This window comes from Panulirus ornatus, chromosome 18 (genome assembly GCF_036320965.1).
Source record: "Panulirus ornatus isolate Po-2019 chromosome 18, ASM3632096v1, whole genome shotgun sequence".
Classification (NCBI taxonomy): Eukaryota; Metazoa; Arthropoda; class Malacostraca; order Decapoda; family Palinuridae; genus Panulirus; species Panulirus ornatus.
In genome coordinates this window covers 29,538,443-29,564,348 of record NC_092241.1, presented here as the reverse complement: position 1 = coordinate 29,564,348, position 25,906 = coordinate 29,538,443, and the positions used below count along the sequence as shown (strand labels likewise).

Genomic DNA, 25,906 nt, shown 5'->3' with positions numbered 1-25,906 from the left:
ATGAAATCCCTTAACAGCATTGAAAACTCTTCCATGTGCAATATATAATAGAGTTAGAACTTCCTAAAGCCCTTTCCTCGTGCCGTTCCAATATTCATGTGTTGCAGTACCTTCTCTTTCTTTAGAGTTTTCTCTCATTCCTTCATTGCACAAATAAATGGCAGGTCCACACACTCTCTTCCCTTCCTAAGCCTCCCTGTTCTTCTCTAACAAGAGCCACTTCTTTACGAATAGCTCGCCTAAACCTGGAGTAAACGGCCTGTTATTTTCATAAACGGCAAACAATAGACTCGTTCAAGGGAAGACAAAATGGCTACATACGAAATGTAGTTAAAGAGAAGATGTAACAGTGTTAACTTCCGTCATGGCACAGTGGGCCTTCTAATTGCTGCTTTTCCTGTAAACTCCAAATCTAAACTCGCTCTTCACACCTTAATGGTCCTCGGATCCTTAGCTTAGTTTGCCTGACACCCAAACGACCATATAAGAGACCGATGTGATTCTAAATAGGACGTCTGCAAGGACATAAAGAAATTCCAGCTTGCTGTCTCTCGGACTAACGTTTTCTCTTACTCTTATTCTCAGGTTTCAACAACATTCCTTTCTCATCATCAGTTCGATGAATCGGGATCTATGTAATGCATATACCAAATATCCATGGCAACTAGTGTGTACGTATTCTTTTACGAAAAGTGAAAATTAGGTAACTTTTCTGGTTACAATGTTTTAAAGTCAAGGTGAGGTAACTTTATCTTTTCTTCTTTACTTCTCTCTTGGTTTTATCCATAACCTCATTCATGCCACGGCATCCAGTATAATGTTATATTTATCACGTTCAATGGGAAATATCTAGTGTGATTTAAGACAATGCAACCCAGATTATACTGTCTGTAAGACCTAGATCGGCATTTAGGGTATAACCAAGAGTAAGTTTCGAGGAAGGGAATCAAGTCATGCAACACCTGATCATAAGTTATGGAATATTAGATAACAAGTGACCATACTCCAAGGAGAGCATAATGAGGAGGTCTGACACGAGAAATGAAGGTTAGGACTGGTGTGGTAGCCTTGGTCTCGGGTCCTTGGCTACAGCCAACTCTGCCACAGTACGGATACCTCTGGTGGTGGTGTGGCAGCGTTAGATATCGGGCTCGGCTGTACTTATTACTGCTGCAGTGTAGACATCTGATCTTATAATGAGGGTAATCTACCTGTTGCTACAGACACTTTTTCAATCACTGGGGCAACAGTATCGTAATAATGGAGTGATAAAGATGGCACTAATGTCTGAGTTATATGTCGTGGAGTACGAAGGTGGGGGCATCTGAAGATAATAGGGGTGAATAGAGATAATCATTGTGCTCATATATCGGTGGTAAGATGTTAATACGGTGTTAAGCTTGGGGACGAAAATACGTCAGCCTAAATACTGCGAAGTAAGTTCTAGGAAAGGAATTTCAGTGTATGTGGAAATAGATATTTATTGATGAAACGATCGCTAGTTGTAAACGGTAAATAATAATATTTATAAAGAGATGAGGATTTGAAAGGAAAAGGAGACAGATGGAAAGAAAGGAGAATGGAACAAGATTCTAAACTCAACTACTCGAGTACAGCATGGTAACACGCTACCTTATAGTTGGTGGCAACTGCTGTTTGTAGCAAAATGCCAAGGACACGTTTGCTCCCGATTCAAAACCAGTGATTCATCGCGGGAGAGAAGAAGCCAGTAGCAAAATAACTTCCAGTACAAAGTGGATTGAGATATTGGTGAAATAGATGGCAGGCTGCTCGAGAAGTACATGATGACGGTAGAGAGTGAAGGAAGGTTATCCTCGTACTAAAAGTAATTTGGACGAGTAGATGAAAGAATGACTGGGTTACAGGCACAGCAAGACAACTTGTGTGTGACCAATGCAGTACGTGGCGTTGAGTTACTAGTGAGTGATCTCTGTACTATGTGGTGTTGCAGCTACTGGTGGCGGACCCTGCAGAACGTGGGGTTGGGAGGGTTACAGGTAGGTCCTTGGTGTTGGCAAGACATGGTGTTGGAAGAACCAACGATGGCTGACCCCTGTACCTGTATATCATGGCTGAGTAAGCCAGATCCATCTACCTTACGTGTATTGCCGTTACCACCAATATAACAGACAGATGACTTCCGTACTATAGTCACAGGCAGAGAAACAGGCAGATAACCCCTGTACTACAGTGGCCAGCAGAATAGTAGCTAGGAAGTCCTATGCACCGTTTCCCAGCAGAGTTACAGGCAGGTAGCCCCTGTACCACAAAGGAACAGGTAGATGGTCTTCGTACAACAGCTGCAGGCGGTGTGTTAAGAGACAGGTAGACGATTTGCAACTGTGGCCGACAGACAGACAGACAGTACGGTGGATATCCACAGCGTAACCAAATGGGAGGTCACTGGATCAGAGGAGGCCTGTGAGGGCGGAACGCTCACAGTGCTCAACACCAGTCATTGTGAGAGAGAGAGAGAGAGAGAGAGAGAGAGAGAGAGAGAGAGAGAGAGAGAGAGAGAGAGAGAGAGAGAGAGATGCCTCCTCTCTTCTCCGCTCACACAAAGAATTCCTCTCAAAGATTCCAGTCTTACATATGATATTGTGTCATCTTGTAGGTGTTTCATTCCCGTTTATTCCCGTTTTTTTTCTCCCAAATTCTTGTCTAATTCTTTCAACTTTCCCATCCCTTCTATACACCGAGCTATAATATACGTCCCTTGGTCTTCTGTGAAGACCATCACCTTTTACGCACCGAGTCTGAGGTTTCTCTTGGTCCCAATTTCACGTTTTTGCTGGTGTCATTGTGAGTAGTTCCGCCTTTTTTTTTTCTCTCTTTTTTTTTTACTCCAATCATGTTCTTTCGTGTCAACCTCCTCTTTTCTATCTTGTGCTTTGCTCCAGTTCGTAAACTTTACAATATCTCTCTCTCTCCCCGCTACCAGCGTTTAATGTCTTATCACTGGTCCATCCTATTTCTCTCTCTCTCTCTCTCTCTCTCTCTCTCTCTCTCTCTCTCTCTCTCTCTCTCTCTCTCTCTCTCTCAACTTACTTAGGTCGATTTCTTCGTTCCACACCTCACTGTCTTGCCTCTTTCCTCCTCCCTTCCTTCTTAACTGTCACCCCCCTCTCTCCCCTTATCCCTTTCTTTACTCTTCAGTGACTACGGAAGTACCCTCACTTTTCATAATCTTCTCAGCGTCTTTCATGACAATGGTCATGAGAGAGAGAGAGAGAGAGAGAGAGAGAGAGAGAGAGAGAGAGAGAGAGTTATATAACTGGGGCTTTGCTATGGTGCTACCGAGACCACGTAGGGGTAAGGAAGTTACCAGCGTACGCCAACTGAGCAACATACACAACCGCCATTAACTCATCCATTTTCTTCGTAGGACGGAAGTTGCTGCTGGCTGCTTAGGGTGATATGATATCGGGAATATATTAGACTATATGACGTACAATACAGGACCGGCAACTATGTCTTCTGTCTGCAGCAAAGCCGTGGACGTTGCCAGAGGCACGATGACTAACCTGAAATACACGGCTACCAGTAATTCCTCCATTTACCTTGGCAGGGTAGAAATTACCGGCTACTGAGGTGATATATATTTTCGGGAAAATATAAAACTATGTTATACTATAGTTAGCCGGTCCTACTTGTTTTCTGTTGGTAGACATGTCAAGGAAACTGCCAGTCGTACCACCCAACAAACACACACACACACACACACACACACACGGATGTCGATGATTCATCCATTTTCTTTGCAGGATAGAAATTGCTGGCTGCTTGGGCGATATATATTCGGGAAAATATAGTCATGTTGAGCATGAAGGCTGTGCTCACAATATGGAATGTATGAAGAGGAAAACTTCCGGGGCTGTGGAATTATAATACTGAAAAGTGTCATTCCGCCGTTCTCAAACAAAACACTACAAGAGTTTATTGTTGTTGTTGTTGTTGTTGTTGTTCCAGCGTCATCTTGGTGTACGTCTGAATCCAAAAGTCACTGGCCAGCTTGTCAGCCAAACGCCAACCCTTCACAGGAGCGAGCAGACGAGGGCCCGGACGGCTCGTATCTGCTAGTACCACTTGAAAAGAAGCCGAAATCACAAATGTGGAAATAGATCACAAGGAATATGAATCACAGGTAAAGCGTGTCGTAATATCTCCTTGAATTAAATTCAAGATACGGTAAAATGTGCAGAAATAAATATGGAATGAAAATGATGAGAAGGAGCGCTACCTTTACGCATATATGTTGTAAACAGGTTCTCTCTTATCATGACGTCGTATCCTCGTAAGAAGCAATGACGGGTGTAAAATTAGACTATCAATGAATAGATGAGAGATAGATAGATAGATAGATAGATATATATATATATATATATATATATATATATATATATATATATATATATATATATATATATATATATATATATATATATATATAGAGAGAGAGAGAGAGAGAGAGAGAGAGAATGGGTTTAGTTCAACAAACACCAAATAATTGCCTCGAGGTTTCCTTCTAGATCTCGGCTCTCGGGAGGGAGCGTTCTGTAAGCCCGCCCCGCTTCCCCCATCCTCACCAACCCAACCTTCTTTTCTTCGACGTTAAGTAGCGGACGGGCATTCACTACATACACAACAGATTGCAGACGTTGCTCTATCCGTCGGTTGGAGTGGATGCTGTAATTCGGGTAATAACAGTGTGTACGGAGTACCACAGGTTGCTGCGCCGTGTGAGTATTGTGAGGATATATATATATATATACGCGAACTTTCCCCGACATCAGAAGTGAAGAAAGTGGTGTGGCATTTCTTGCATGTGGACGTGGTCATCTAGGCGTCTCGGAGATTACCTCGCTGTAAGGAGCATAATGATAGGCAATTGGGCGACGTAATCATAGATGTAAATCTTGAGGTCATGCAATTGGCGTTGTTGGGGGATGCCTTGATGATAGGGAGGAGATATTGTTATAGAAAAGTGCCGGTGCTGAGGAGAAGGTATTTGTGTAGGAGAGGGATCATTGATCCACTGAAAAAAAAGAGAGCAAATATGCGTTGTGAGGGGTGATGAAACAGAGGTGATGGCGTGTGTGTATGTGTGTATTCTGGAAGCAGGTGTTGCTGTGGGGGTGATACGCAACTTGACGTGTTTGCCATTACAGCCACACTGGTTATTTTCTGGGTATGGCTGTAGTATTCCTTGATGACGTGCCTCACCTAGCCTGTAATGTCGAGAGCGGGTGTGAAGGAAACCAGTGCGCGTGTGCTAAGTAGGTCACAGTGAACATCACACGAGTTGTATGCCTGGGTGAGCAGCAAACAGGTGCTGGAGTAGAGACAAGAACGTAGATGGCAGGATGCGTGACTGGTAAACATTGTCAGCTGCTTGATTGGTCGGCATTAGCGTGGATGTTTGAGTCTGACTGAGACTAGAAGCGTCAGCAGTGTATTCTGCTAAGTAAAGTTGTGGTTGACCCTCATGTTATGGATAAGCCGTGTTTACGTGGCCGGGAATGTGACTATGGCTAGAGAGGCCAGCGATGTGTTCTATCAGCCTACAGTGGGTCAGTGTTAGTGTAACTTAAAGCTTCAGTGTGGCTAGTAATGTCAACAACGTGATTTGTCACTCTCCAGTACCCCAGTGTTGTTCATGGACAGCGCCAGCACATAACGCGACTCAGTTTTTCTCAATCTTGTGTTCAATGAAGTTGTGAAATTTCCAGCATTCAGAGGCACACGCTACATGGGGTAAACATAGCAAGAGCGATACAGACTGATAGAAAGTTAATAACAAAACCAAACTACGCACAGGGAAGGCTAAGAGACATCTAACCTACTACTGTGTATATGGTGACTCCACGAGACTTACAACTGGCCATTGTATGCATTAGAAGACCAAGAGAAACTGTGTGGCAAGACTAAGCCGGTAAATACGCATATAGCAAGGCCAACAGACACACGGCCGCCAAATGTGTACAGTACATAACAAAGCCGAGCGATCTACAGCCTGACGGTGTGTATATGGCAATCCAGGAGACACAGTGCTGGCTAGCATGTGTATGCCAAGGCAAAGAGACACACAAACGTCCAGTGATTATATAGCAAGGCCACGAGAGAAAAAAGCCAGCGTGCGCGCTCACACAAACGTTGACACTGACCACTAGCACTCTGCTCTGTGCTTACATCTGCCTGTACAGTCCATACGCAGTCGCCCTCACTGGCCACTGGCAATCTGCTCTCTGCTTACATGTGTCACTTTGACGGCCAAGCACTTGTTCTCATGCAATCTAAACAAACATATAGGAAAAGCAGACAACAGCAAGGAAACAATGGCCACAAATGTTACAACAAATAGTGACGCGTTCGAAACAAATATGGCGAGATGAGGACAGTTAGGGTATTGTGGAAACAATAAGTTCAGGAGGTATTTTGCGTGTCGAGCGTTTCGGTAAAACTCTCTTGCGAGAGAATGACATAATGGGAATACACGAGTCTTTGTGATCTCTAGAGGAGTGTTCCTTGCTAGACAGAGGCCTTAATGTGGTGTTTCCTGACCAGCTTGATCTGCTCGCTCACTCCGCAAGTGAGAAGACGTAGAGAGATAGGCACCGCTTGGTTTCTGTAGACAGTCTCAACAGAAAACACAGAAATAGTCATATAAGCATACAATCACAGCCGCACACAAGAGCACGTATACAACACTGCATTACTCAACCCCGACTGAGCGATGACGAGTGTACACTTATGGTGTAACCTTGACAAACGGTCCAGCCCCTTTTTGTCTCGTGTACTCCATCAGTTAACGCAAGTTAAAGTGAAGGGCACAACCTTGAGCACGTATCTAATGTATGGTTGACACACTTCAGGTGTAGCTTGTGAGACAGTCAAGGCTGTGGTGTCGATATAAGTAGCTGTGGTGTACTTAATAGCATCATTTGTGCGTTGTTGACCTTGACGTCTCGACAACGAAAAGACCTAACAATGGCTCTTCCGTTATCCCTCGTTCCTCTTCCTATATCGTGATGACATCTTAAAGATGGACTCAAAGGTTTCTCTCATATCTACGTTACAAACACACACAACCACACACACACACACGGATGTCGATGATTCATCCATTTTCTTTGCAGGATAGAAATTGCTGGCTGCTTGGGCGATATACATTCGGGAAAATATAGTCATGTTGAGCATGAAGGCTGTGCTCACAATATGGAATGTATGAAGAGGAAAACTTCCTCGGCTGTGGAATTATAATACTGAAAAGTGTCATTCCGCCGTTCTCAAACAAAACACTACAAGAGTTTATTGTTGTTGTTGTTGTTGTTGTTGTTCCAGCGTCATCTTGGTGTACGTCTGAATCCAAAAGTCACTGGCCAGCTGGTCAGCCAAACGCCAACCCTTCACAGGAGCGAGCAGACGAGGGCCCGGACGGCTCGTATCTGCTAGTACCACTTGAAAAGAAGCCGAAATCACAAATGTGGAAATAGATCACAAGGAATATGAATCACAGGTAAAGCGTGTCGTAATATCTCCTTGAATTAAATTCAAGATACGGTAAAATGTGCAGAAATAAATATGGAATGAAAATGATGAGAAGGAGCGCTACCTTTACGCATATATGTTGTAAACAGGTTCTCTCTTATCATGACGTCGTATCCTCGTAAGAAGCAATGACGGGTGTGGGGTCTGGGTCGAGATATCAGCGATGGTTCTCCCCTATGTAAAATTAGACTATCAATGAATAGATGAGAGATAGATAGATAGATAGAGAGATAGATAGAGAGAGAGAGAGAGAGAGAGAGAGAGAGAGAGAGAGAGAGAGAGAGAGAGAGAGAGAGAGAATGGGTTTAGTTCAACAAACACCAAATAATTGCCTCGAGGTTTCCTTCTAGATCTCGGCTCTCGGGAGGGAGCGTTCTGTAAGCCCGCCCCGCTTCCCCCATCCTCACCAACCCAACCTTCTTTTCTTCGACGTTAAGTAGCGGACGGGCATTCACTACATACACAACAGATTGCAGACGTTGCTCTATCCGTCGGTTGGAGTGGATGCTGTAATTCGGGTAATAACAGTGTGTACGGAGTACCACAGGCTGTTGCGCCGTGTGAGTATTGTGAGGATATATATATATATATACGCGAACTTTCCCCGACATCAGAAGTGAAGAAAGTGGTGTGGCATTTCTTGCATGTGGACGTGGTCATCTAGGCGTCTCGGAGATTACCTCGCTGTAAGGAGCATAATGATAGGCAATTGGGCGACGTAATCATAGATGTAAATCTTGAGGTCATGCAATTGGCGTTGTTGGGGGATGCCTTGATGATAGGGAGGAGATATTGTTATAGAAAAGTGCCGGTGCTGAGGAGAAGGTATTTGTGTAGGAGAGGGATCATTGATCCACTGAAAAAAAAGAGAGCAAATATGCGTTGTGAGGGGTGATGAAACAGAGGTGATGGCGTGTGTGTATGTGTGTATTCTGGAAGCAGGTGTTGCTGTGGGGGTGATACGCAACTTGACGTGTTTGCCATTACAGCCACACTGGTTATTTTCTGGGTATGGCTGTAGTATTCCTTGATGACGTGCCTCACCTAACCTGTAATGTCGAGAGCGGGTGTGAAGGAAACCAGTGCGCGTGTGCTAAGTAAGTCACAGTGAACATCACACGAGTTGTATGCCTGGGTGAGCAGCAAACAGGTGCTGGAGTAGACAAGAACGTAGATGGCAGGATGCGTGACTGGTAAACATTGTCAGCTGCTTGACTGGTCGGCATTAGCGTGGATGTTTGAGTCTGACTGAGACTAGAAGCGTCAGCAGTGTATTCTGCTAAGTAAAGTTGTGGTTGACCCTCATGTTATGGATAAGCCGTGTTTACGTGGCCGGGAACGTGACTATGGCTAGAGAGGCCAGCGATGTGTTCTATCAGCCTACAGTGGGTCAGTGTTAGTGTAACTTAAAGCTTCAGTGTGGCTAGTAATGTCAACAACGTGATTTGTCACTCTCTAGTACCCCAGTGTTGTTCATGGACAGCGCCAGCACATAACGCGACTCAGTTTTTCTCAACCTTGTGTTCAATGAAGTTGTGAAATTTCCAGCATTCAGAGGCACACGCTACATGGGGTAAACATAGCAAGAGCGATACAGACTGATAGAAAGTTAATAACAAAACCAAACTACGCACAGGGAAGGCTAAGAGACATCTAACCTACTACTGTGTATATGGTGACTCCACGAGACTTACAACTGGCCATTGTATGCATTAGAAGACCAAGAGAAACTGTGTGGCAAGACTAAGCCGGTAAATACGCATATAGCAAGGCCAACAGACACACGGCCGCCAAATGTGTACAGTACATAACAAAGCCGAGCGATCTACAGCCTGACGGTGTGTATATGGCAATCCAGGAGACACAGTGCTGGCTAGCATGTGTATGCCAAGGCAAAGAGACACACAAACGTCCAGTGATTATATAGCAAGGCCACGAGAGACAAAAAGCCAGCGTGCGCGCTCACACAAACGTTGACACTGACCACTAGCACTCTGCTCTGTGCTTACATCTGCCTGTACAGTCCATACGCAGTCGCCCTCACTGGCCACTGGCAATCTGCTCTCTGCTTACATGTGTCACTTTGACGGCCAAGCACTTGTTCTCATGCAATCTAAACAAACATATAGGAAAAGCAGACAACAGCAAGGAAACAATGGCCACAAATGTTACAACAAATAGTGACGCGTTCGAAACAAATATGGCGAGATGAGGACAGTTAGGGTATTGTGGAAACAATAAGTTCAGGAGGTATTTTGCGTGTCGAGCGTTTCGGTAAAACTCTCTTGCGAGAGAATGACATAATGGGAATACACGAGCCTTTGTGATCTCTAGAGGAGTGTTCCTTGCTAGACAGAGGCCTTAATGTGGTGTTTCCTGACCAGCTTGATCTGCTCGCTCACTCCGCAAGTGAGAAGACGTAGAGAGATAGGCACCGCTTGGTTTCTGTATACAGTCTCAACAGAAAACACAGAAATAGTCATATAAGCATACAATCACAGCCGCACACAACACAAGAGCACATATACAACACTACATTACTCAACCCCGACTGAGCGATGACGAGTGTACACTTATGGTGTAAACTTGACAAACGGTCCAGCCCCTTTTTGTCACGTGTACTCCATCAGTTAACGCAAGTTAAAGTGAAGGGCACAACCTTGAGCACGTATCTAATGTATGGTTGACACACTTCAGGTGTAGCTTGTGAGACAGTCAAGGCTGTGGTGTCGATATAAGTAGCTGTGGTGTACTTAATAGCATCATTTGTGCGTTGTTGACCTTGACGTCTCGACAACGAAAAGACCTAACAATGGCTCTTCCGTTACCCCTCGTTCCTCTTCCTATATCGTGATGACATCTTAAAGATGGACTCAAAGGTTTCTCTCATATCTACGTTAAGGATTCGCAATATACGTAGAACTAAGCTAGAGCCAGACAGCCTTTCATATACTGAGGTAAGAGACTTATGCATATTGTTAAGTTGGTGGAAGATCTTAAATCGCCCTTTACTCTTCGTGACCAACAGTCACTTACATGGGGTGCTTATTGCTTACAACTCCAGCATTACCCATGAGGAAATACAGGTGATGAGATGGAGGTGGTATATCAAGTGTGATAAGGACAACGGGGGAAAATCAGTTGATGCGATGGAGCATTGAGGATGAGAATGAAAGGGAAGAAAGATGGTAGAAACTACGAGGAAAGAGGAGTAAATACAGTAAATGTGGTCAGCATCAACGGTAACAGTAGCAGCATCACTTTCGTCAACATCGGCAGCAACAGCAGCATTGCCATCATCAATCGCCATCATCAGCACCAACAACATGTACAGCAGTAAGCAGGACACAGGCCCTCTACCACTCGAACGTACAGGCAAAGGAGGTGGAACACAGTTAAACAAACTACTGCATCTATGTTGTTAAGAGCGAGCAGCCTCCCAGAGCCTGTCGCGTAGCCCCAGCACACACAATACCTGGTGTGGAGGTGGACTTTTGACCCGTCCTTTTGTCTACTGACGCACAGTGTATCACTGAAGAATTGTGTCTTCTGTCACTAAGTAACGTAAGCCACTATCGCTCAGGTGTAAAAGACTATGATGACACTGCCTGATTCACGGGATGGAGGGCCCTATGACACGAACAATCTCACTGTTTCGCCTCATATTAGTATTCAGGCCTCATACACACGTTCCTCGCACGTAAACACACACACACACACACACACACACACACACACACACACACACACATCTTCACTAAAGCAGTCCCCAATGTGAACTGTGTTCCCCCAGCAGGTGGGTAGGAGCGAAACAGTGAATGATCCCTGTCAGTATTCTGGAGTGAGATAAAACGAGTTAAAAATACTTTCCTGTACTTGTATCCACTGGACCAGTCTGGTGACTGATATGACGAGGGGAAGAGAGGGAAGAAAAGGAGGAGAAGAAGAATAGGGACCTACATGAGAAGGATGAGGGCAGACGATGACGGAAAATAGGAAGAGAGGGGGAAGGGTACGGTGGGAAATAAGAGAGAAATTAAAAGAAATAAAAGGATGATATTGGGATATGGAAGGAGATGATGATAAGGGGCAGGAAAATGATGACGTGGAAAGGAAAGACGTTGATGAAGATGACGATGAAAACAGAAAGACGATAAATGAAAATTTAAGCGAGAAAAAGGAGGATCAACTTTGTCTTCTGTCGTGTGTGTGGCTTTTGTCGTCCACGGAGATAATGACAAGGTGATAACTTTTTACGCTAGTCAGGTTGATTGGGAAGTTTGCAGGTTAACTGTCATTTACATGTCACCATTAATTTTCGTTGTACCTACTCATCATTCTGTAATTAATTTGTGTGTGTGTGTGTGTGTGTGTGTGTGCGATCATATTTGTTTGTTATGAGAAGAGAATTTTATACCCATGTTGCCCTCTCTCTCTCTCTCTCTCTCTCTCTCTCTCTCTCTCTCTCTCTCTCTCTCTCTCTCTCTCTCTCTCTCGCTATATATATATATATATATATATATATATATATATATATATATATATATATATATATATTTATAAACACACACTAAAGCCAGGTACCCATATATCAGCCAGCCCCGGCGGGAGGATGAACACCTAGGTTGGGTATGAGTCAACTGATGTGCACTGGATTCGAACCCATGCGGACATGAATCCAATTCCCTTCCCGGGATCAGGTCCACATGGGTCCGTACTGACTCATGGTGTGTAGACAAGGTACTTTGGTAGCTAAAGGTTCAGTCATCTGGCCCATCGTAACCTTGGTTTTGCTGATGGTATTCCCAAGGTCAGCTACTTGAGGCACTTGAGCACATTCTCTTTCAGGGGAATTAAAGAAAACGGGACTATGTATAGACAACGAAAATGGACCATGAGCATTCCAAGGGAAAAACAATGTCTTTGAAAATACATGTGAATGGTTTCTTCATTCTTATTTCTAACCGAGTATCTTTGTGATCGGTGAAAGGCTCGGATGGGATAGAATGAATTGAAACGGTGTGTTATACTTGGGGCAACGTCTGCCAGTGGACTGAAACATGGCATGTGAAGTAGCCAAGTCAAACAGCAGAAAGGCCTATGGGGCTAGATTGTGGGTAAGGGGCGGTGGTTTTGGTGTGATAAGATAACAAACGTGAGTAAATGGAGCCTTTTCATCGTCTGTTCCTAGTGCTACATCACTAACGCGGGAAACCGCGAAGAAGTATGAAAGACAAAATAAACAAAAAATCTTCGTGAAGATAGAGTATGTTATAGCTACATCTTATACTGCAGAATAAGGCAACTCATCTTTCTTACTCCTCTCATTGAAGACATTCTCTCATCTCTCAGTACCCATCACCCCACTTTCTAGCTGGTTTGGCTGTGCGTTTCCATCGCCTTTTCAGTCGAACGTTCCTTATTTCTGCTGTGCAACCAGACACTCTCACGTCCTTCTTAGTTTCCCCCCGTATTAGAGTAGCGAATCCCAATAATAACTGACGATAAACAAGACGGGGGGGTGTGTCCATACCTTGTTCCTGGTGCCCACTCGAGTAATCTGACAGGGAGAGAGAGACACACAGGTGAGAAGGATAATCACACATGGACACTAAGGTTACAATGACGAACAAAAACATGAATGTGACTTTTTTTGAGGCAATTAAACTATGAGAAAGCCGGTATCATTAAATGGAGAAAAATAAGAAAATTACCGGCGGTTATGTACCTGATTATGTATTCATTGATTACAGAACATAATGGTAAGAAGGGTTAAGTTTCATCCTATACCCATTAGTGTATGTCGTCAGAAGATTTCGTATCACAAATCCTTAAGAGAGAGTGTAAGGAAGTGAACTCTTGACTCATGTGGGTAAAAATGAAAGTGGATGGCGAGAGATGGATGATTATAAGTGTTTATGTACCCAGCCATGAAAAGATCAATCACGACAGGCAAGTGTTTTGGGAGCAGCTGAGTGAATGTGTCAGTAGTTTTGGTGCACGAGACCGTGCATTAGTGTTGGGTGATTTCAAATGCGAAGGAGAGCAACGTGGTAGTTGAGGGTATTATTGGGGCGCATGGGGTATTCAGCAGTGAGAATGGAGATGGTGATCAGCTCGTGGATTGTGATTTGAAAAAATACTGGTAACTGTGAATACTTGCTTTAAAATGGACATCACAAGTATACGTATGTGGGTAGCAAAAATTGTCAACGGGCATTACTGGATAACGTACTAATTGGTAGACGTGTAGAATCGAGACATAGGGATGTGAACGTCCTGAGAAGGGCACCTGGTGGGATATCTGACCTCTATCTTGTGGAGGCGAGGGTGAAGATTTGTAGAGCTTTTCGGAAAAGAGGAAACAAAGGCGAGGGTGAAGATTTGTGGAGCTTTTCGGAAAAGAGGAGATAAAGGCAAGAAGAGAGTGGTGAGAGTAGGTGACTTGTATATGGCATTTACGGATCTGGAGAAAGCATATGATAGGGTTGATAGATATGCCTTGAGGAAAGTCTTAAGATATGTTGTGTAAGAGCAAAGCTGCTAGAAGCAGTTGAAAGGTTTTGTCAAGGCCGTAAGGCATTTTTATGAGTAGGAAGAGAGGAGAATGAGTGGTTCCAGGTGATGTGTCACGCCACCATGGCTGTTTAATGTTTTGATAGATAGGAGTGTGAGGGAGATACATGTCTTGCATTTATCTCCCTCACACTCCCATCTATAGGGGCGAGTGTGCAGTTCGCAGGGAAGTAGGGGACCTAGGAAATGGGTCGATTGTTGTTTGCTGATGATACAGCACTGGCGGCAGATTCCAGTGAAAGACTATAGAAGATGGCGATTGAGTTTGGAAGAATGTTTAAAAAGAAGAAGTTGAGAGTAAATGTATATAACAGCCTTTACACGCTGGTACTATATATGCATTCCACCAATCTTTAGGCACCTCAGCATGATCCAGTCAGCTAATCAACAACACAGTCATCCAGTTTCTTAAGGAATTCAACTGCAAAAACATCCAATCTAGCACTCTGTCATATTTCATCTTACGTAAGGCTTTCACCGTCTCTTCTCTCATCAAACATCTCTTAATGGCTCTGTCACTTCGCGTAACACCCCGACCAAACACCCTACACTTGTCACCCTATCATTAAACACATTCAACAGGCCTTTAAAATACGCACATCTTCATCACTACTTGATACCACATCCCCCCTTTGCCCCCCTCCACTGATGTTCCCATTTGTTTTCTTGTCTGTCCTTACTCTACTACCTCCTTCCAAAACATCTTATATTCCCTAAAGTTTACTGATATTCACTCACCTTAACTCACATTTGCCCTCATTTTCATCCCCTGCACCTTTTTCTTGACCTGCCATTTCTCATACATTTTCCAATCATTTGCGCTCTTTCCCTGAAAGTACCGCCCAAACGCCTCTCTTTTCTCTTCCACAAACAGTTTTATTTCTTCACTGCATCACTCGCTACCCTTTCTATTCTGCCCTCCTCCCACCTTTCCCATGCCAGATACTCACCTTCGCATTTCAATCGCCTATCACTAATGCCCAGTCTCTTGCATCAAAACTGCTGACACACATACTCAACTGCTCTCAAAACACTTGCCTGTCATTATCTTTCTCCTCATGGCCATATCATATATATCTTTATTTCAACAGCAGAAAAGAAAATACCTTTACAATCGCAACGATAACGTGCTGTGAGGGCTTCAACGTGATAGGAAATTAGCAATATACGGTCGATCACGCATATTGGGCTGCGTCAAAATTTAGAGATTCTGGGCAAAGAATAACCATTTACCGTTTTCTCTTGATGGTTACAGTGTGGTACTGGGCAAGTACGTAACGGTTTGCGCTGTTGTGATAGCACAACAGCAGCCAGGCATAAACTGAGTCTGTCGTAATGGTTCAGTTTTACTCAGTGGTAATGACCGAATACAGAGGCCCAAGACTCCGGCCATGGCGTGTTGATGATGGAAGGCGACGTGTGTTTGAGGCCAAAGGATCGTAATTTCCTCTGACCATAAACTGTGGGAACCAATGGTGTGGGTTTGATATATCAAAGGCAATGAAAATGAAAGTGACTATAAACGATCGGAGAATGAAAGTGGTTTTGAAATCTCTTAGGGATCCCCACATGTCCTTCTTGCCGGGATTGCGACCTTTAGCCACAACAGAAGACAATCAAATCAAATTATCTAGCTCATTGTTCCCGTATCCATCTATCATTTACAAAATCTGCATATATCAGTACCGGAATCTCAATATTCCAAACCCATTGTGCCACCTTTCCCTGGGAATATTTGTATCGTATAAGACATTACTTTAAGAGAAGGAAAGATCAAAAGTTCCTCAAGTGGTAGGACGAGTGTAAAGACGCCCAACAGAGAGGTTGATAGCTGGGGTGGAGGAGACTACAGGTCACGTGGTGGTCCCTTCAACCACTTAACATGTGTTGGTGGCGGCGGGCGGTCCACTCGCCACTCCCACACTCACTAGCTTTCCAGCAGGGAACAGTTCGAGAGGTTATCGGGCACTTGCGTGGCTGAGAGGGAGTTTGGCACAACATCGGAAACTATTACAAAACGATCACAAACTACTGTTGGCATCTATTGTAGACCAGATAATTGAACAATTTATAAAGATATTCTTTTAGATATTACAGTCTGATGATATTCTAGAAAAATATTTGAGATACTGCACGTGTCTGGACTAAGAAATGTCACCACAGAAGTGTTTGATTGAAATAATGAAAGAAAACAGACTGACAAAAAGGAATTGTGTGATGCAGGGTGGAATAAGAGGGATGGGGGAACTGAGGAGGAGATAGAAGGATCCAATATAGGAAATTCTGGGTTATCAGGTTTTAAACATTAAGAAGGACACGAATGGTGCGGTGGATAGAAGGAATCTGAGCAATGTGACATATAAGGGGCGACGTGCGATTAATTGGCTGAATCAGGGTTTACACAACAGACAAGGTAAACCATGGGTTGGCTTCGTCTGAGAAGGCTTGGCTTTGGACGGTAATCCCTGGTTTTGTTATGTTATACATGACGGTTGAAATCTGCATATATGCAAATTAGGCCATTCTTTGTTTGTTCCGGACGTTACTTCATTAAAGTGAGAAAGGCAATTAGGTCCAAGAAAATGAATGACAGCAATATATTACGTGTCAAGTAATGATGATCTATCTCTCTCATATCTCACAAACAGCCTCGGAAGGAGGTCTGTTGTAGTTGGAATTCAGTTGTACATATGTTTAGCGCGAGACTGGTCTTGTAGAACACACGTTGATTATTCATGACATCATTACCACGGAGGGATTATCCTTTTCTAGCGTTTTGCATCGATCTTTAAGTTCGCCCTCATACCTCAGGTTCAGTAAAACATCACCCTTACACACATGTACATCTAAAGGGACATACAACGAGAATGGGTTCCACAGACAGTGACAAGTGTCCTGTATGAGAGCGAATTACCGTGGCACGTTCCGTCCTAGACCAAAAAGCAAGGAAGAACCACCATGCGTTCTAGCACCCAGATTATCATTAAGATTTACCACTAGGAGTCTTGAATGCTAAGGACAAGTATTATCGCGCTCTTTATCATCACGTCGGCTGTTGCATCTTAATGTCTGGCGGGGAACACCCAGGCTGGAAACATCATCTTCCATCCAGCATAAGTGCACTGTTTATCACCACCACGGCTGTGGTAACTTAGCATTCAACGGAGAGCAGTGTGGCCGGAATCGCCAGTAGTACGTCAGTGCACCGTTCATCACAGCGTCAGCCCATGGCAAGAAATCGCCTTCCTGGGAACGCTCATGTTGGATACATCCTTCGTCTGAAATGTCCTTATGGAGAAGGCTGGGGATGAGGGTGGGTGTGAATGGGTGGAGATTCAATACGTTCATGTGAGAATCGACTCTAATCTTCGATTACAAGCAAGGCAAATTACATTGGTGTTAGATAGTGCAAATTTGCTGATGGTGAGATCTTTGACTCCCAGGGAGAGGACCCAGGAAACTAGATATGTACATATTTGCTCCACTGTACGTGAGAAACTGGCAATGTTTTATTTATAAAGGCAATAACCTAGTTTGTAGCCAGAGATGAGTTAACCTTATATATCTGCTCCACACACATGAAGAGTCGACGATACAGGCCTGTACGTTATACAAATATATTCGATAACCTCATTTGTTGAGAGGGATGAGATAAACGTACGTTCTTACGTTGCTGGAGCTATAAAAGAAACGAAAAATGAAGGGGTGCAATAGAACAAAAAGGATCAAGAACAAAGTCATAAGTTCCAAGAAATTTTAGTCTCGTATATTCTCATTCCCTTACTGCTGTACGACATCCTAGCTCTAGGCGTTGCTCTTTCCAGATCCAAGCTCTGAAATTCTTCAAGCAGATCACAATGTGCTCCGCGAAGAATGGCTTGGTTCTGCTCTGGGTGATTCCAGTGGAGTCGAGGCCCTTTCTTTTTCCCTCACTAACGGTCTGAAACAACTAACTGTACCTCAAGCACGTGTTCCCAATCACCACGACCACTCTTCTCTCTCTCTCTCTCTCTCTCTCTCTCTCTCTCTCTCTCTCTCTCTCTCTCTCTCCCCCTCTGTACCCTGTCACTATACATACAGTATTTCTAACCCTCAGAGGGTTCACATCACAATCTTACTCTACCATATCCAACGAGCCACACTGACCCCATATACCCTTAACGCCAGATTTACCATTTTGGGAGGCCTAACTGCTCTTCGAAGCTTGCTTAGATTTTACAGACTTTCCTTACGACTGGTAATTCTTCGTCATCCGGCATGCCTCTAGCTGAACTGACCGCATAATGGAGGTAATTCTCGCTATGATGGAATCCTACGTAGCTTCCTTCAGCTACAAACGTATCATCCATAAGTCAAACATTGGTCGCTCTTGTTCTTACGCTGCTGCATCAGGGATAAACCATACCGGTCCCTATAAACAGTTCACCTTTCTCAATAAGTTCATCACGCCTTCATTTCTCCTCAGAGTCGCTGAAAAGGTGTCATTCATAGATTCCAGCTCGTTTATATAAAATAAAAGTACTCAGAGATGACTTTTATCTAAACTGGTAAGTCTTTCTGGTCCTTAACTAAACACACTGCCAGACACATTAAGTACCTCTGGTGCTGAACCATTCCACCTATTTCAATCGATATCTGACTAGTTCTCCAAGTGATAAAGCCACTAACTTTAGTTCCTCATTTTCCATCTATTTTTGGATCACTGCGCACCGACTTACCCCATCCTACGTCGTCCTACTGAAATTCACTCTATTCCTTGCACGTCTTTCACCCTCCTGCATGTTCAGGCCCCGATCGCTCAAATCTTTTCTATGATAATTATATCAAATGTATATATCTCATAGTATGCTGGATTGGGTATTTTTATTCTCATGACTTAGTGTCAATTCGTCTGTTAACGCTACTGTCGTAAACGCGAAATACGAACAATTGAAGATATAAAGTAATATTGATATAAGTTAAGCATTAAATTCACTACTAAAGTATATACATAAGTATATACATTTGTATTAGTTACTATGCTCTCCGCGTTCGAGGTGTAAAGACAGTACGTCTATAAGAATGCCAACTCACACACATACTACATAGATATACATCAGTTCTCCCAGAACCAAAGGTCAATACATTACCCTTATGATTTCACGGTATATATATATACACATGCACAGAACAGTATTATTATAACACAAGTGAGACATAAGTCAACTAGCTGCCTTATTCATTCGTGAGCCTCACTGTAAATACAACTATCCAGCATAGTGGTATCCAATCGCTGAAAAGTAGCCAAGCCACATTCGTCACACCATGTCTACTCCATCCTTCCACCTCCAATTTGGTCTCCCACTTCTCGTTCCCTCTACCTCTGACTCATATACCCTCTTTGTCAATCTTACCTCACCTATTCTCTCCATGTGACCAAACCATTTCAATGCACCATCTTCTGCTCTCTCAACCATACTCTTTTTATTAACCACACCTCTCTTACCCTTTCATCACTTTATATATATATATATATATATATATATATATATATATATATATATATATATATATATATATATATATATATATATATATATATATATAAAATGTATATAATCATCAATGGTATGGCCTGGATTAGGGTATTCACTTGCCAGTGCTATCTCGGCTAACATGAAAAAAAATAACAATAAAGAATAAATGTTTGATCAATAGGTCTGCTGTTGACGGAATCCTCCGTCGTGAAGTTACCGCACGAGTGAAAAGTCATCTTTGGTGAGGCTGTATAACCGCAAGTACAGTCTCATCAAAGAACTCGCTCAAAAGCAGTCAACATTCCCCTGCTACTGGAAGTAGCGCAGCCGTAGGTTACAGGAACCTTTGGAAAGGTCACGTATAACATCAGGACTTTATAGAAACTGGCCCGGGGTGATTATAGTATTACATACACAGCAAATATGACAGTAGAAATTTATTACTATGACAAGCAAGGTTACGCGCCAGGAACCAGTTTGGTCAAATACAGGTTAGAGCCAGCAAGTTGGATTTGATTTCCAGCGTGTGTAAGTAACATTCGTCAAGTTAGACTAAGTAAAGTGATTTGTTTGATAATCAAATGATGAAAAGTCAAAGCCAAGCCACAAATGTCAGGACTAGCACCTTCATTAAAACTACCACCTGAGCCATTGCGGCGAGGCCAGAGATGGGGGCCCAAAGTGTTATCACAACTGTCTTTTATCGGAGCCACACATCACCATCAAATGTTACGTGTACTCAGCTGGTCAGAGAAAAATAGTGCATCGTCTTGTATGAACATCCATACGGTCACAGGGGAAATAAGAAATCGTATGTGCGTAAAACAGAACCGGCATACAACAGAGATTTGCCGTGGACAAATAAAGGTCCTGGCATTTAGAAATCTATTGAACTATACATGTCAGAGTTTGTGTCCAGTCCTAACCAATGTTAGGCTCTTTAAGCGCTAGAGTTAAGGCTGATGCTGATAAAGCATAAGCATATTCAATATGAATCCCATTCTCTTGAACTGCATTATCTCTCTGAGGACGCACACTTATATGAATACACCAGCAGTCAGAAAACCACAGGGTAAGAGCGTGGTTACTAGTGCACAAAGACTGAACAGTGAGACGAATGACTGGGGTCTGAATACTCACGTTTCTTCTTAGCGTCCTCTGGGCTGGGCTGCTGCATGATGGTCTGCGTGTGTACCACTTGGTGGGGGGCGGGAGGAGGCGGAATATCCATGGTAATCATGAAGAGCGCTTCTTCTGCCACGGTTACAACAGGAACAACAGTGGGTGAGGGCGGAGGTGAGGAGCCCTCCACACCTGGCACTCCGGACACTGCTGGGTGAGGGGCCGGTCAGGAAGGCAGCCACAGACCCACAGTGGCTGGTGGTAGTGACGGAGTTGGTTCACCTGCCGCGGTGCTGACGCAGGTAGATGACCCCGAAAAGGGGTCCTTGGCAGAGTAAACGGCTCTCTGACGGCGGTAGAATAACAGGACCTCCGTCAGCGTTGCACTCAACACCTGCAAGGAACATGTGCATCCATATTAATTACCGTGGGAGTAATATCAGACGAGGAGCAGCCTTCAAGGTCTACAGCTCAGCTCACCCGGAACCGCCTTACATTCACCCTTGAAAAAAAAAGGGAGTTCAATTTAACGCATACATATATTCACTGGGAGTTTCATAATTTCATGAAATCCATTAATTATTCATTTTCCGTGGATATACACCGCTTACATCGATCGGATTTATCAACCTGGCGTTCACAGAGAATGAATGACCATCGCACATGACTCAAGAGCTGGTGCCGTCACTGTTATATTTCTGGTGGTGGGGACAAGTTATAGCACTCACAGTGAGGTGGTTTTCTACCCGTCTAAACCCACGGCCACTCCTGGTTCACGTTTCTCCCTCTCGCTGCATATTTTCTACCATCTCTGGCGCTGTTTAGCCTCCACTCCTGCATTCTTGCTTCTACTGCTGCCTCTTATCTCTACTTTACTCATTTAACTTTAATACTGTTCTAATTTCAGATCCTTATTTCTTCACACCAGCCAGATGCCTCACTTACTGACTTCCCCTGGAAGACAATAACACATGCATTTTCTCTACCCTGCACATGGGACCTAAACCTTCTGTAGGTTATCATGTATGAAATACCAAAAATAATTGAAAGTAGTAAGGGTTATGATTCCTTCCTTTTCGTTTTGACTCACAGTTAAAAGACACATCCAGGTAATTTACACATGTAGGTCATATTGGTTTGGCAGAACCGGTTACCCTTTGAGTGTCCACGGCTGTAGCACAATACGGGAAAGAGGAAGCCCAGTACCACATTCGTCCTTTAGCCAAACACGTCGGACAGTCACCAGAAGAGATGATGGATGGTTGGTTCTTTCGGATTTAGTCCCGGCGACTGCCAGGGTCGTCATTAAAGCAGACAGACAACGTCATTTTCCAGAACCGACAATCAAATTACCCTGAAATGTCATTCTGAGACCAAATGGGTCCTCAGTGCACGTATGGCTCTTGAAGAAATGAGTAATATACATTCTCTGGTCACTGAGGCCTGAGGACTCGCCCAACTCTGTGATGCATTGAAACCGAATGGCTGAATATCGGCGAAGTAAGGCTTTCAGACACCACGGGTCCTGCGTTAATCTACCAGAAGTCTTGGAACACCACTATATACCACGAATATAATGAGGATTTGTCCAGAAAAAATCAAGGGAAAAGTTACTGACGTTTTTTTCAATGACGTGAGGAGCGAGTTAATAAGGAACGATAGATATGACAATTACAAAGCTGACTATGAGTGACAAAGTTACTTTTTAAGAGAACAATTTTCATTTCTCTACTTAGTTTAAAATTTTGTGATATAAATAGCATGCTATGGTCTCCGTTTCTCGAAACATTGGCGACAATGCTCCCAAACACACATACACACACACACACAAGGCTTAGCACAGAGCAACAAACACACACACACACACACACACACACAAAGCGTCATACACAAAAACATACGAACGAATCTAACAGGAGAGCAATGGCCCCTTGAGTGGCCCCACCAGCACCTACATCATGATCATCCCAGGTGAGGATGAAATCATCAAACTTCCATTAGTATTCACATGTCGCACCTCATCTGGGTACCCTCTCGTCGTCCACAACTCTCTTCCGCGTCTGGGAGCTTTCCTGCATCTGAGGTGGACTTAACAACAGGTCCTTCCTTACTGGGGATGTTCTGAATACCAGGCGTTACCATCCATACCATACAGGAAGCCATCACCAGCCTCTATACAGCCCACAGGTCTGCTTGACGTCATCCAGCATAATTGGTGCATCACTCGACTGGCGACGGACGCATATATCGTAGGCAGAGCTAAATCGTGGGGGAATCGAAAACAACACATTTTCCTTCGTTCTAATTCTTGTGATTTTTGTAATAATCAAGAACGTGAAAGACGTCTCGGTAAATAATGAGAGACAGAACGAAATTGCATTGAAACACATGCTAATGTTCACCTCAGGTTTCATTATAATCTTTTATGTAGTCTTGTATGAATATTCAATACATACACACATATTCCTATGAAGTCCATGGGGAAACACTTATCGTGTTTCATTTTCCCCGTGGACTCGTAGGAAAATCTTGATCACGCGCAAAATTGTGATCCTTTCCATACATACATATATGAATGCATACATAAACGTATACAGCCACACCCACTGATAAAACAACATTGACAAGAAAATGCAAAATACACACTCAAATGAATACATACTCAAAATACTACACATACATTGATATATACATTTACAGAGAGTGGGAGGAAGGATTCTTACGAGCACTTACGACAAGATTTTGGCAAAATGCTGGGCTAGTGCGTGGCTCTCACGCCAGGGGAATCTAGGGTAACGAAGAACGAGTCGTGTGTATTAAGTGTTGTCAAGTGTCATGTATGACATGAAAATATTTTCTTTTTTGTGAACTAAAAGCCAGCGGCCCACGTGTGGACAAGGCGAAAGTTGACAGCCACTGAAGCGCTCATTCCCTGCGCGCAGTCGTAGCTGACGCTCCCGATGGCTAAGTGGGTCGTAATTGGTAGTATCGGTAAGATACCTCCTGGTCGAGTGGCTGAGGAGAGAGAGAGAGAGAGAGAGAGAGAGAGAGAGAGAGAGAGAGAGAGAGAGAGAGAGAGAGAGAGAGAGAGAGAGAGAGAGAGAGAGAGAGAGAGGTACATACTAAATGCACATATAAATGGCAGTTTTATTTCAGTTTGGTTGGAACTGCGATGGAGATAATGACTGGGTTCCTTGATCAGCCACAGTGATCACTCATGTGCGCCAACCCACGTACAATCTACAGTGGCGATCCAGAAAAGAATCTTCGAACTCGTTACGTGTTTCGAAGGTATTAATCTAATGGTCATGTAGGCCGCAGATTATAGGGCTAGACTCGATTAGTGTCATCGCCAAGGATTAAACGTTGGATTAAATAATGCGAGTCCTCCGAGGGTATGTTAAGGTGTAGGTGATACACTCAATTAAGATACGATGACGTTCCCTGATCATTCTGATAAGACATGAAGATGTTAATGGCTGTCGATTATAAGTTGATGATAGAATTAGAAAAAAGAAAGATTGTATCACACGCTAACTCTAATCACGGCCCGGCCAGTTGTACTGATTCGTACCAGGCCCACTGACGCGCCATTCGGTGGTGAATCTCTCTGAAATATCCCTCACTCCATTCATCTTCTCCGTTTTCGCACTAACGTCTCTTCATCCTCGCTTATTTTCTCGTTCTCCATCATCTTGTTAGGGTGTTGGTCTTGTGGTAGCGTTCAGTCTTCCATTAGCTTCCAGCGTAGGCGTCATACTCAAATGGTAAGTGAGTCGCATGGTTGATTGGTTGGCTGGCTGATTCGTTGTCTGGGTTTAAGGTCTGTCAACTACCGGGGTCACTGGAGTCGTCATCCTCACGTGACATCCTCTGGTCGTGTTAAGGATACTCTTAAGACCACATTACTCAGGTGTTAGGAATATTCTAAGACCATATTACTCAGGTGTTAAGAATATTCTAAGACCACATTATTGAGGTGTTAAGAATATTCTAAGACCACATTACTCAGGTGTTAGCAATATTCTAAGACCACAAACATTACCCTGGTGTTAAGAATATTCTAAGACCACATTACCCTGGTGTTAAGAATATTCTAAGACCACATTACCCTGGTGTTAAGAATATTCTAAGACCACATTATTCAGGTGCTAAGAATATTCTAAGACCACATTATTCAGGTGTTAAGGATAATATCAAAACCACATACCACTCTATGTTTATGGTATTAGGCGGGGTGTACACTCACTGCGTGTATGGCCCTAGGCGTGTTGAGGGAAACCAATTCCCTTCTGTCTGCCAGAACTCGGGTCGTCGTCCTTGCATCACCGTAGAACAGAACACATTTTAGCTCCCCATCATAAGTAATGAATATTAGACGGTGGCAGCAATATAGTGCTAGGAAACATTGACTGAATCCAGGTATTTTTCTGATCACACTAACCTGATGAAAGAGGTATACGTGGCCAGACGGTGCAAAATCACATGCCTGGGAGATGGTCAGGCAGCTGTTGTGCCACTACACTTGTGTTGCCACCTATGCAAAGCCTTATTATTTAAAGGCTAATTGTATCACCTACGGACGACGAGACAGTAACCAGTTTCCATTTACAATGCCTCGTATGGCTATCCAGCGAGGGTATGTAAGTTGCATTAGTGGCTCACGGCTTACGTCCCTTTTACAAAGAACTGGAAGCACTTATCAATTTGCAGCTTCAACTATTTCATTTTACAGCCTTTTCGTTATTCTTTTTTTTTTCGCCAATATCTGTTCACTAATCTTTAATCATCCCATGACTAACTTCTATGAATGAATCTTTGTGTTATCCCGGACGTTTCTAAAGGCTCGTTCATCCCAAGGCTGCGATACTTCAAGTAGAAGGAAAAATATAGACAACTTTCGGGTGAGATGTTCTTTGACGGGACTGTACTCCCACTGATGTAGGCCTCGCCAGAGGTGGTTTTGCACTCGCGTTTGTAGCCTCTTTCAGGCAGCAATACCTCTTTCCCTTATATATATATATATATATATATATATATATATATATATATATATATATATATATATATATATATATATATATTTGAATTCTTCTCACGTATTCCCTGCGTGTCGTAGAAGG

The 25,906-nt window shown here is 43.5% G+C and overlaps 1 protein-coding gene across 1 annotated transcript in view; it reads right to left on the bottom strand.

The window, feature by feature from the left end:
- The window catches only part of LOC139754899 (paired box protein Pax-2a-like), an 87,167-nt gene that overhangs the window by 30,645 nt on the left and 30,616 nt on the right, over positions 1-25,906 (bottom strand). The window contains exons 2-3 of the mRNA XM_071672726.1: positions 20,802-21,177; positions 13,103-13,129 (exon numbers count right to left, since the gene is read on the bottom strand). Coding sequence (XP_071528827.1) covers positions 13,103-13,129; positions 20,802-20,901 — 127 coding nt within the window. The 5' untranslated portion in view covers positions 20,902-21,177. The remainder of the gene's footprint in view (positions 1-13,102; positions 13,130-20,801; positions 21,178-25,906) is intronic.